This window comes from Paramacrobiotus metropolitanus, unplaced genomic scaffold (genome assembly GCF_019649055.1).
Source record: "Paramacrobiotus metropolitanus isolate TYO unplaced genomic scaffold, Prichtersi_v1.0 Parri_scaffold0000031, whole genome shotgun sequence".
Classification (NCBI taxonomy): domain Eukaryota; kingdom Metazoa; phylum Tardigrada; class Eutardigrada; order Parachela; family Macrobiotidae; genus Paramacrobiotus; species Paramacrobiotus metropolitanus.
The window spans coordinates 1,124,640-1,137,589 of NW_026570251.1; the positions used below are offsets into that span (position 1 = coordinate 1,124,640).

A 12,950-nucleotide genomic window follows, 5' to 3' on the forward strand; every position below is an offset into this window, starting at 1 on the left:
TACTCTAGTGAGGTTTCACGCGCGCTGCTCAGCACACGTTTTTGACTCTGTTTTTAGCTTTTAAATTTTACGGATTGTTAATCAACGTAGTGCGGTGGCTTTTTTCATCTGTTTTCTGGACGTGGATAGAATTTGGTGCAAGTGATTGATTGTGCGTTACAGGTGAGTACAGGGATTTCTGCAGATGCTCTTTCCTTACTGATTGCTGGTTGTAGCTGTGCAGTTGCACACCGCAGAGGACTTTGTGATTCTCCAACTCTGCTCGCTTTCCAACTGTTTGTTTATACCGTGTACAAGTAAACTTGTGATTTTTTTAAATTTTATATTCTTACAAATGTAACGGTTTCAGATTAGTCTTTCGTAGTTTTTCATCTTTGAAAAAATTTGACGGGGTTGCAATCGTTCCACTTTGCTGCTGGCTGCAGTTCTCTGTGTGAGGAATAATTCCACTCGCGAAATTTCCGAATAACATTTGTATTTGTTATCACTGTTTTGCAGAGTTCCTGGCATCTTTTAATTTTTTACATATATTATTTTCCCCTGCGTTATCTCCAGAAATTATTTGAAAGAATTCTGCGCAGTAAGCACTGTAAGCCTTAATAAATTGTGTTAAATGTTGAACTCTTCGGGAAAACATTTCATTGGCTGGAATGGAGGATCAGGCCAATCAGAATTGGCGATGCTGAGCACAAGCCAATTATAATCCGCCGTTGTTATTTTTATTTTTAATATTTTCTGTGCGGATTTATTGTGGTTGCCAACGTTTTCCCGAGCCGCTGCCATGATTACGCTGACTTGAACTGTCGATTTGCAGCGAGCGGAGAATGGGAGAAGTGATGGCGGACGGGACGGAGCTGATCCTGTCGGATGACGAGGATGCGCCCCTGACGGCGCCCCTCATCACCCTGGACGATGCGGTGATCGACGATCTGCTGGCGGCCTCCACCACCACCCCTACCCCCACCGCCGCCCCGGGGGTCAAGCAGGAGATGAGCTTGCAGGAGGCCACGCCAGCGGCGGAGCGCCAGGACAGCGAGGAGGAATTCCCGGGGGCCTACGAAACGGGAGAGATCCTGCGGCGCCCCGGCCCCGCGCCCCTTAACGGGGAGGAGGGCGAGGGGCGTCCCGCGGAGGAGTCCGAAGATATGGATGTCACGGTCAGTCCCACGCAGCTGCTGGCCGGAATTGAAGGTACGAAAAACTGGAAATTTTCAGAATTTATTGGGAATTTTTAGAGTTTGTTAGCAGTTTTCTGGATTTTTTATGGGAATTTTCTGTGCAGTATCATGAGTTATATTCGATTTATTTGCTTATCTAACATTAAATTCTTCATATGATGGCATTGGATTTGGAGGAATTTTTTTAAAAAAGTTTATACATTTCCCGGCAAATAACTATTCGAAAATGACGCAAAAGAAAATTCCAGTTATCATCATGCAAAATTATTAATTCTGATAATTTCGGTTATGTTTGAGAGCAGCTAAAATAATTATAATAATTGGTCAGTTGTGGGATCTGTATTTTTAATGATTCTAATTTTTTAGCGTAATTAAATAAATTAGCTCTAATTCTCCGCTGTGCCGGCTCTAGTAATACAGTGCGCGTTGAGCAGGATATTATAGTTTTCCGGAAAAAAATTTTCAGTGTTAAAATGTTAAATGCTAATGGGAAAATTATGCACTGAAATAATATAATATGTATGACTGCTACTGATTTTGCTGTTTGAATGTAATCACGAATTCCGCATAGGGTTTGTGATAATTTCATAGAAATCGTTTCATGAGACCCGTCACCCGTGGAATACTTTTTTCCATTAAAATACAGTACTTACGGTATTATAAATACATTTATAAATTATGGTAGGAAATATAATTGTAATTTGTCATTACAGGTAATTATACAGCTAAACACTTGTTCAGATTGTGATAACAAAATCGCTGCATTTTCCAGTAAAAAACGGGCAATTTAATATCGCGGTTTGGTTACGATAAAATCCGTGGCATTCCGTGCCGATGATTACACATTTGGCATCCTTTTTCTATTTCAGACGGACTGCCGGATGAACCGTTGCCCAGCACATCGGGCGCGACGGATCCCGACGTGGAACCCCCGCCCGCGGCGGCCGGAGAGTCATACGACCCGGATATCAGTATGGAGCAGCCGAGCATGGAGGAGTGCTCCCCCATCATGACCTCCAGCACCAACGCCGTCATGAACCTGACGCTGGACGATCTGGATGTGGATGAAGTGGCGGCGCAGCGTCGACAGTCCGCCGCGGACGGTGACGATGATAACGATGTGGAGGACGACGCCGCGTCCGACAAGAGCTACGTGACCAATGAGGAGGATCAGACCGCCACCGCCTCCGAGGTAAACGAGCCGGAGGAGGGCGCCGGCTCCGCGGAGCACATGGAGAATATGCTGAAGAGTATCGGGCTGGAGTCGCGACAAGATGATGTAAGTCAGCCAGAAATTTCGCCATTTTCTGCTGTCGTATGTGTTGGATTTTTAGTTAAAAACAATTTTTAACCGGTTATTTTTCCAGTATTTTTTGCTTAATTTGTGTCATCGCAGTTAGTTTTTTAATTTGATCCATAAAACGATGAAAATAGTAGTGAGTTCTGTTTTAGACCGGTTATGTTTCCTGTATTTTGCTGAGGTTTAATTCGTGTTATTGCAATCAGTTTTTCAGTTTGATCCATAAAAAGATTGAAGAGTTTTAAATTCCATTTTTAACCGGCTTTTTTCCTATTTTGTTTAAGGTTTAATATTTTCTGATGAATTAATGCTTTTGATTTTTACATTAAAATATGGCTAATTCCGCTTGAAAATAATTTTTGTTATTTTATGAAATTTGGCGGCTGGCGATTACTTTTTGGCTTTAATACAATATTGTAAAGATTCTTTTTTCATTCGACCAAATTATACGGCTTGATTTTCAGTTTAAAGATTTCTACAGAATCTGAGTTTTAAGATTTGAAGTGATGTTTTTCTCGTAGCCATGTTGTCTCACTTTAAAGTTTAGTTTTAGTGTTGGCGCAGATTTTATTTTTATGGGTTTCTCAGAGGACTAATTAAGCACTCCCTCGTTTTTTATTTCAAAACTTCACTTAAACACGTTTTAAGAACATTTAAACAAACAAAAGTTCATTAAACATCTCCGCTCTTTCAACGGTACCCATAACAGAAGCGGCGTTACCCCGCTGTATCTCTAGAGACAGGCGCTGCCGGAGAAATTCGTGTGAGCGAGCTTCTCCTGAATGGGTCCGTAGACGCTTTCCCAATTCTTTTATGATTCTTTTATGATTAAGCACTTAAAATCAATAAGAGGTGATTATTAATTATTTACGGAATCTTGAAATTGGTTTTAGTCGGGTAGAAAAAATTATTAGTGTTGATTTAAAAATTTCAAAAAATATGTATTTCTCTGCCATGGCAGTGTAAGAGCAAATAATAATACTTAAATTTCATTAAAGTATCAGTCAAACGCAATCTGTAACGCTTTAGCATGCCGACGAAATTGTGCCTAATTTGCAAATGACGAACACCGTCGGGATGTGTTAGGAAATATCATCCACGCAGAAAACGCCAATATAAAAATATGCAAAATCATCAGTTGTATATTATTGTTTGAATACGGAGAAGAAGATTAATTTAATGAAGTACGTAATGAATTAGTTGATTATGAATCTCTCCGGTACACAGATTCCATCATGGATTGCTCAGCAAATATAATGGCTTTTGTAGTGTAGGGGCGCAGGCCGATAGTTGTTGACCGTTGTAGAAGCGCACATTGGCACACCATACTAGTATTATGTGGTGACTGAGTTACTGTACTACATAATGCATTAAAATTAATTAATGAATCCTTTCTCACTTTTTCCTGTAAATTTTTGATATGCAGTTGCAGTATTCGTAGGGCAGATTCAATCCACGCACAGGTTTGTTGCAAGCAGAGTATTGACAGTTGTCAGTTGTCATTATAAAAATAAAATTAATAATTACCAAAAATAACTGTTTGGTAAAAGTTTTCAAATGCCTGCTTTAAGAGTGCTTTTGTCTTTATTGGGCAAAGGCGCAAAAGCCATCAGAATAATAAAAAGTCCATTCGCTGATTCGCGTATAAGTACTAACAACTAACAAGTACTTACTATAAGTATAATGTACTAAGGCCTTGTCCCGAATTCGAAGCGAATCTTGTTGCGATACAGCAACTCACACCTCGCGAGGTGGCTTCGCATACCGTATCTGTGGGCGTGGCCACTGCATACAGCCAGCTCGTGCGGTTGAGCAACCGTACCAAAGCTAGATTCGCTTCGAATGCGAGACGAGGCCTAACAGTAACATGTAACAAGTACTGTACTTAGTAGTTAGTACATACTAATTAAAATGTTCTTTACCGCTGCTAGCGAACAGGGAACGTAGTGCCGTGCGCATGGTTAACTACAGAATTCCACTGGTGAACGTAATAACAGCGCGCTAGTCACAGTGCGCATCCCCCGCAATCCCTGTTCCGTGTTGTCTGCGCCTGAACTTAGTTCGAAAATACTCTTTGTTCTGATTTTCCGATTTCCGTGTGCTTTTCGTGTCTGGCTCGTCTCTTTCCACTTTTCCGACTTTGAAAACATTCCCATTTAATTCTGATCCCCTAGATTCTAGTCTCAACGATTTTTTTTACATTTCTGGCCATTGCTGGACGATAGCCCGTGTGTGTATGTGGCCTGTTGGTGGTGGATGTGTTGTGAGTGTTCTGTGTCGGATCACTGATGGAGACCACGACGGCGACCCCGTCGCACTCCTTTGTCGTGCTGCGTTCGCGCATTATCCCGCGCACGTCGCCCGCGGAGATGGAGGGGGTGCTGCCCAATGTAGCGGCGCAGAGAAAGGTTCGTGGGTGATCAATTTGCGCTGGGTTGGGATGAGATAGGATCATAGGACAGTGGAACAAGCACGAACCCTGTGGCGAACTGGCTGGTGCTTTCCGTCTTCGCAGTTGATCAGTGTTGCGCGTTGCGGTCTCGTCCGCTTAATTGACGATGGGAAATCGTGGGTTGGGATTTTATAAGTTGGTCGTTGAGGTGGGAGGGTGGTCCAAGCACGAAGAAAGTTGGTTTGTCTGCGGGATGCGGGAACCTGGCTGGTCCTAGCAAATCGCTCTGAGTGCCGTTTTTCGATCATCCGTCCGTATTTTTTTTAATATAAATGTATTAATAATCCATCATCTTGGGTTGATTGTCACTTTTCAGCAGGCATTGAGATTTTCGTCGCTTAGATGGTTCTCAAAACTCAACAGAGTATTACTGAGTGTTTAGTCTTTAGTGTGCAGACAGTTTAGTTTAGTCTTTAGTGTGCAGACAGTTTAGTCCAGAAAAGTGAGAAAACTGAATTTACTATCAGAATCCTGAAAATAGTGTGGAAAAAATACAGTCACGTTGGAAAAAAAATTAAATAAATATTTCTGCATCATACAATTAAATCTAGCTATTAATATTGACCCTTTACAATAAAAAAAAATTATTGATTGAGACATCGAGTCCCATTGATTTCTCCTTGCATAAATCATAGATGACATTTCACATTTGTATATTTTTGGGTAAAGCCAGCTAATAAATGGCAGCGCATATTATGGGCAATTTAAACCTGGATTGGCGGTAAAATTTCTTTTTTTGGTATCAGGAATAATTATTTATTTGTGAAGAAATTAACTTCTAATTCTAGAAAAATCTACTGTAATAATTTCCAGTAATTTTATCAGGCTGCGCGTTGACTGTAAGCCATTATTTTTATTTATTTTACCGTATTTCTTGTTTTCCGCAGTTGAACGAAGGCAATGAGCGTCGTGCCGCCGACGACCGCGAGCACTCGTTGGAGATCGAGGCCCCACCCATGCGCCCGGCCCCCACCCACTCCCCGGCGCCCTCCGCCGCCTCCAGCGTGCGCTCCGCCACGCCCTCCACCCTGTCGACGCTCTCGGCGGCCAGCGGCAGTCAGGGCCGCCCCCCGGGGTTCGCGCGCCGCACCGGCGGAGTGCCGCCGCGTCCCGAGGCCCCCAAACTCAGCGCCAACTCCACGGCCAAGGCACAGCTGCGTCGCTGCATCGTCAGCAGCTGCCGGCACTACAATAAACCGCAGCACGGGGTCTTCCCCTTCCCGCCGCTGGAGGGCCGCGCCGCCGACCGCAACCGCTGGATGTCGGCGATTAATAACAGCGCGGCGCGGAATCACGCCGTTAGCGGGGCGTATCTGCTGCATGACAACACGGCCGGGGTGTGTCGGGAGCATTTTCGGGAGACGGATGTGCTGCCGGATGGGACGCTGCGCAGGGGCTCCGCGCCGGTGCGCTTTGACGTCCGCCCGGGCTACGGTAAGACGGCCAGTACGAAAACTTACGTTCTGCGAAAATTATGGTGTTTTAACCATATTTCTGAAATTGTCGGTTTTAATTTTTATTGATTTGATTCAAATTGATTGATTTTACGGATTTGTTTTGGATTGGACTGTTGGTGGTATTTCTTCTTTGTAAATGTTTTGGTGTAAAGTATCGTATCTTGTTTTGTTACTATTATTTTCAACTAAAAAAATATTTGCAAACGAATTTCGAAAATTTTGCGGCTTATTTGTAAATGTTTTGGTGTAAAGTATCGTATCTTGTTTTGTTATTATTTACAACTAAAAAAATATTTGCAAACGAATTTCGAAAATTTTGCGGCTCATTTCGGTGTGCTCATTTTTCGCTTTTTGCTGTTCATGTACACATTGCACTACGATATCGCTATTCGCTTGTGGTATTTGGTACTATTTACAGCTGTATCTGCCTTGGTTATTCTTGCTATCTTGCATTACCAAAAACTGAATCACTAAAAACATTTTCCAATAGCCTGTTCGAGTCTCCGTTCATATAAGTACTTAGTTTGGTTACCGTAGTTGTTATAATGATAATAAAAATTACCGTCTTCATTTTTTATAACTTTTTTGGTACACTTTGAAAATACGAGTATTATTTTTTTTTGGTTTGATTTTATGAGATAAATACTGGATTCATCGTTAATTAGCTACGTACGTACTGAAGTCATGAACATTGCTGTAAATTAATGAAAGCGGAATAAAAAGAAGTACAAAATATGCCATGCTGTGTTGAAACGTTGTGTGTCACTGTGTTGCAGAGCCGCCGGCCACGGGTAAATCGCAGTTTGCCAAGAAATCCGTCGGCCTGCCGGAGCCCAGCACCTCCCGGGCCTGCACGGTGGCCGGGTGTAAATCGACGAAACCGGGGCATGTCCACATGGCACCGCCGGCCCTGGTAGCCAAACCACCGGGCCGCACCATCAAAAAGACGGTCCCGCTGTCCAGTGTGCCGGTCCCCGTGCCGGTGCGCAGTCAGTCCGTGGCCAAGAAGAAGGGCGGGATTGTGCGGGCGCCGCAACGCAGCAGCACACGACTGGCGGTGCAGTTATCGCGCAGGTACCCTTGCTCGTTGCGATGGCGTAAATGTCGTACCGGTTAACAACTTAACATTACCGTAACTGAAACCGAAATTAATTGGGAAATTCTGGAAATAATTATGAAAAAAATTTCCCGATTTTAATAACTTGGTACGGTCAACTGTCTGCTACGTAATAAAATCTGTGCGCTGTTTTCCTTTTTTTTTGCTTAATTTGAGGGAAATTAATTGGGAAATTCTGGAAATAATTTTGAAAAAATTTCCCGATTTTAATAATTTGGCACGGTCGACTGCCTGCTGCGTAATAAAATCTGTGCGCTGTTTTGCTTTTTTTGCTTAATTTTTTAGTTCCTTCTTATTAGTAATTTTATGATATTAATATTGTGCAGCGTGTTATTGTCAGTGGATTGCTTTTTATCGAAAGTGGGTGGTTTCTTCACTCTGCTCGTTTTGTACGTGCCTTTCAGTTGTTTAAAATTTCCGTTCATTATAATTTTGAATGGAACCTTTTTTTTACATTAAATTTTAGCTTCAGTTTTTCTTGAGTAATGAACTTGATACAGTATATGTGTTGTGTATTATCGTTGTGTTGGGTTTGTCCAGATTTTTTTGTGGAATTTTCGTTTCATAATAATTTCCGGTTTTTTTTACCGCTGAACAATTTCTCAACTGTTTTGAACATATCAGCAACTTTTCCCCAATTGGCGACCGTATGTTGACGGGTTTCTGGATGATGGTGTTGATGTTATCAGCAGGGAATCGGAGGACGGGGATTACGATGCGGATATGGACTTCCCCGATGAACTGCCGGTCGCCGATGATGCCGAGCACGTGGCGCAAGCACCGCTGAAGATCGTCCTGCAGAAGGCGCAGCCCGCCCCACCACCGCCGCCGCCGCCCCGACGGAACGTGGTGGCCGCCGTGGAGGAGGTGTTTGAGGAAGGGGATGATGAGGAGGACGAGGAGGAGGATCCGGTCAATCCTCGGGAGCCGTTGAAGATCATTCTGCAGAAGATGGTGCCCGTGACGCAGCAGCGACAGAATGAGCAGCGCGGATCTACGTCGAAAGGGCCCATGATGACGCGCGCTGTACAGGTCAGCGGTTTTTGGTGGAATTTTGCTGCGGTTATTTTCAAAGTCGTAATTCAATCATAAATTCGTGAACAACAGTTTGGCGTTTCGTATCACTGAGAGGAAAAAGCAGTTGAATCAACAACATCGACAGGAATTTTAAATAAATGTGAAAAATCGCATGAGGAATTAATATGGTAAAATTTATTGCGTATTTCCATGTGGCATCACCGAAGAATAGATGCCGACATGCCGTTAATGTTGTTTTTTTTTATTATAAAAAGATAGATTTATAAATTGCGTCTAATTTAATTAAAATTTAATAAAAGATTGAATTATGATGGTGTATTCAGATAAATAAACTCCATATTGTTGTTATATTTTGATTGAGAATTTTGGAAAAAGAATTTGTTTTTATTTTGACTTAGAAACGTTGAAAACATCGAAAACATCAGTAACTGTAGTGAATACCCATATACCCCAAAATATTTTTATGATGGCAACGTGAACGATCCTTCTCGTACAAATACACGTATCCTATTTGTGAAATTGCCAGATAAGTGCCAATTGAGAAAATATAAAAATAAGCGAAATCGAATACCTCCTAATAATAATCGCATTAAATACAGCACATTATTTCTTTAGGATGGTAAAAGTTGTGCTTTCTCGTTACTGCAAAAATATATATATATATATATATATATATATATATATATATATATATATCCCGATAATCGAAAGAAATTCTGGACGTGAAAAACGTTCAAGAGAAAATAAAATTGAATACGTAGTGTCATAAAAAAAATCGAATATGTAGCGACATAAAAATCACAGTACATTAGCAGGATGATTTCTTTAACGGTTGCAACGGATTGTTTTTGTGTATGCAGGTGCAAGACGAAGAACTGGAGGCGGATTCGGATGAGGAGGAAGTGGAGGCCATCATCCGCGAGGCGCACGAAGAGATTGTGGATCTGCGGTTGAAGGTGGAGGACGCCGAGAGCGCCCTGACCACGGAGAAGTTCAAGGTGGCCCATCTGGAGGCGCGGGTGGCGGCGTGGATGCGCGAGCACTTCCAGTGCCAGGCGCAGGAGACGGAGCGCATCGAGATGCTGGATAAATTGGCACAGTATTATCTGGCGCGCGCCAAGAAGGTGGAGGAGGATAAGCGCGCCGTCGCCGCCGAGGTGGAACTGTTCCGCGCCAATTATGTCCGCGCGCAGAAGGAGACGGAGTCGTATCGCGCCCAGATTATTGAGTTGCAGGTGAGGAAGAAATTTATAAATGTGTTATTTTTATTTTATTTTAAACATTTTATTACTTTTTTATTTTATTTTTTTTCTGTTTTATTTCAGACGTTTTCTTCCATTTCATTTTAATCACTTTTTCCTATTTAATTTTGGAATATTTTTTTAGTTGAATGAAAAATACTTCGCTTGCTGCTGTAGACAGCCTGGTGTACAGCCTGTTGGTTTATCCAGAACAGGGTTACGAAATTTTCATTAGAATGATCTAGTTAATGGTGATTAACAGCTGGTATTTTATAATTATTTTTCTTTTGGCATTTTTTAAATGAAGTTGTCTTTGAATTGGGAATTTCGGTTGGTGATTTATTTTTGGAGATAGGAAATGTTCCATTGTTCCTGAGAAATATTCCCAAAAAAATCCCGTTAATTCGTATCAAAAGTACTGTATGTAAAGATTATTAAAGAGTATGGTGGTTCTGAAAAATTCTGCTTATGCGTTTTATAATTATGAAATTAACAAAAATTGCAAAAAAAAATCTGATGAAATTATGGGAAAAAATCGCAGAAGAAATGTTGGTGATTTGTGTCATAATTTATCAAAATTGAAAATATTTCACAGGAAAGAAAATGCAGAAAAATTTTGAAATTACGGGAAAAATTACATGCCACGTGTGCCATTTTTGATAAAAAAATCAGTAAATTATGTGCGTGTAATATTAACGAAAATTTGAAGAAGTTCCGGATGAAATCCTAAAAACTCTGTTATTTTTGACATAGACCACATCGGCGCGTCAAGTGGAGCTGGTGGTGCAGACCAAGACCAAAAACGAGAAGGAAGCCATGGAGACGATCGCCTCGCTGCGCCGGCAGCTGGCCGAGAGCGTCAGCGCCAACCAGACGGCGCGCAAGACCTACGTCAACCTGCTGAACAAACTGGGCATCCCCGTGCCCGACGAGATCGCCGCCCTGGCCGACGCCGGCACCGTCAACCGCAACGCCACCACCACGTCACCGGCCAAGGCCACGCCCGCCAAGAAAGCCACGGCGGCCGCCAAGAAGAAGGCGGCGGAATCGGCTGCCGCGGCGTTGACCCCGCCGGCCAAAACCGCGCCCCCGCCGACCCCCGTGGCGGCCGCGCCGGTGACCGCCAGTCAGCCGGTGACGCCCAGCGCGTCGTTCAATCCGCGGCAGACACGACAGCGACAACGCGAGCAGGAGGCTGCCGCGGCGCAGCAACAACAGCAGCCGCCCGTGATGGTGCAGCAGCCGATGGCGGGGTACGGCGTGCAGCCGCCCCATGGCGGGTGGAACGGGTATGGGCAGGCGCAGACGTCGGTCATCCAGCAGACGCCGGGCGGGAGTGCCTTCAGCCAGCCCACCTATCAGGTTATCAAATTTGTTGAACGGGAAATTAATGCACATAACTACTCAAATAAATATCCGGATTTTTAAAATTTTCCCGTAATAATCAAGTGATAGTAATTGTCCCATAATTTTGTTCGTACAAATAAATTACAGTTCTTCATTAATTTTTCCCCAAATAAAATAGCAGTAAATAATTTTCCCGTAATGTTTTAGTATATTTTGCCAGTTTTGGGTTTGTTATTTAATGAAAGAAAAATGAAAAACAAAATTTTTTAATTTGTTTTGTCTGTAACTTGTGCTTCGATTTGTAATTTAATACAAAGTAAAAACATAATACTGTACGTAAATCTAATTGCTTTATTGATATTTTGGTTTGCATTCGATTTAAGGAAAACTACTGATGTAACAATTTTTAAACCGTGTTCGGTGATTCAGAAAATGAAAATAAATATAGAAATAATTATTAACTGGAGGAGATTTTTTTAGTCCATTTCTTGGCGACGAAGACTACGTTAGCGCGTTGAAAATGTACGGTGCAACGTAGTGCTGTGGCTCTTTCCGAAGTGTCCATTGTCAGACATACATAACATGAATTCCCATGTTCGGTTTTCATTAATTTCTTTTTCTCTATTCTCTGTTCATTAAAATTTGCAGTTACTGACATAATGGTTACCATTTTTTTTCATTTCAATTTTTTGCTGCATAATTTATGACAATTTTCTAGGCACATTTGATCTGAAATTTCGCCGCATCCAGAACTAACCGCTAATTATCGAAGTCTTTTAATTATCCTTTTTGATAATATTATTTGTCACTTTCTGGCTTAGTTCTTCCATTTAATTACCAATCGCGAATAAGAATAAAATTATTTTCGGTTGTAGAAAAATCTAAATGTATAATAAATTTCAGAAATATTAATCATATATTAAGTAATTTCAGAAATAATAATTTTAATTAAAATTAATAATATGCTGACTGTATTTTATTTTGGGTGAATTGCAGGCGCAGCCGGAGACCAGCGGACGGAAGCGCGGACGGCCGCGTCGCGAGGACACCGAGCCGGCCATTCCCTCGCCCAAGAAGCCGCGCGAGAGCTCCGTCGACCGGGCCGTGCGCTATTTGATGAGCTTGTGAAGAAGTCCCTGCGGAAATTTTGTTGGTCTGACGAAGAAACAAGTGCGCATGATGAGTCTGGATGGATCGTTCCTCGTAGTTTTTAATCGTTTCCAGCGCTGGGCGAATTTCACATCATTTTATACTGAAAATCACTTTGATCTTTTCACAAGAATGCGGCATGATGCGGCTGAAAATGGCTGTTTGTTTATAACTTGGAAATAATCGCGGTATTTGTTGGGTATTATTTTTGTTAGTGTTTGTTCTTTGGAATGAAAACATGACTGCTTGTTGTACGAGATATGAATGACTTTGGATTTGTATGATTAAAACTTATTCGGATTAATTCAGTCAGTGCACTGTTACGCCGCTTTATTATCACTTTAAAAAAAATAAATCAACCGGAGAAAATTAGAATTAGTTTGTAAAAAGTAAAAAAGAAAACTGTTCATAAAAAAACTGTACAGAAACCTTGTTCATAAAAAAACTGTACCGAAAGCTTTTTGCTGTGAGAATTAAAATCGTCCCGCCATTTTTACACTAAATTAAGAGGAGAACCACACAAACAATACCAGAGAAACGATAATTAAATGTCTTTGAAATCAGTTTTTTATTTTCGAAAAAAGAAAAATAAAAAACTGGAAGCTGAAGAAGGAAATTTTTATACACGTCCACTACACTGCCTTTACCAGAGTAGCATATAGTCTAGTCAC

General features: G+C 41.8%; 1 protein-coding gene across 4 annotated transcripts; it reads left to right on the forward strand.

Moving 5' to 3' along the window:
- Positions 1-12,583, forward strand: LOC129588706 (uncharacterized). 4 transcript variants are annotated; one of them, XM_055483052.1, is made up of 10 exons: positions 243-433; positions 499-580; positions 815-1,191; positions 2,048-2,457; positions 5,818-6,364; positions 7,164-7,461; positions 8,194-8,536; positions 9,403-9,777; positions 10,537-11,145; positions 12,127-12,583. In XM_055483052.1, the coding sequence occupies exons 3-10, from the start codon at positions 825-827 to the stop codon at positions 12,256-12,258; spliced, it is 3,081 nt and encodes a 1,026-aa protein (XP_055339027.1). In that variant the 5' UTR covers positions 243-433; positions 499-580; positions 815-824; the 3' UTR covers positions 12,259-12,583. The 4 variants fall into 4 exon arrangements, with proteins under 4 accessions (XP_055339025.1, XP_055339028.1, XP_055339027.1 ...); XM_055483050.1 differs by lacking the exons at positions 243-433; positions 499-580 and adding an exon at positions 1-162; XM_055483053.1 differs by lacking the exons at positions 243-433; positions 499-580 and adding an exon at positions 1-162 and having other exon boundaries at positions 8,197-8,536.
- Positions 12,584-12,950: the final 367 nt, after the last annotated feature.

Excerpts from the sequence above, each read along its gene's own strand:
- LOC129588706 (XM_055483050.1), top strand. The coding sequence starts at position 825 with ATGGGAGAAGTGATGGCGGACGGGACGGAGCTGATCCTGTCGGATGAC. Across the intron at positions 1,192-2,047 it reads GCTGCTGGCCGGAATTGAAG|ACGGACTGCCGGATGAACCG; the intron begins GTACGAAAAACT and ends TTTCTATTTCAG. Across the intron at positions 9,778-10,536 it reads CCCAGATTATTGAGTTGCAG|ACCACATCGGCGCGTCAAGT; the intron begins GTGAGGAAGAAA and ends TTTTTGACATAG.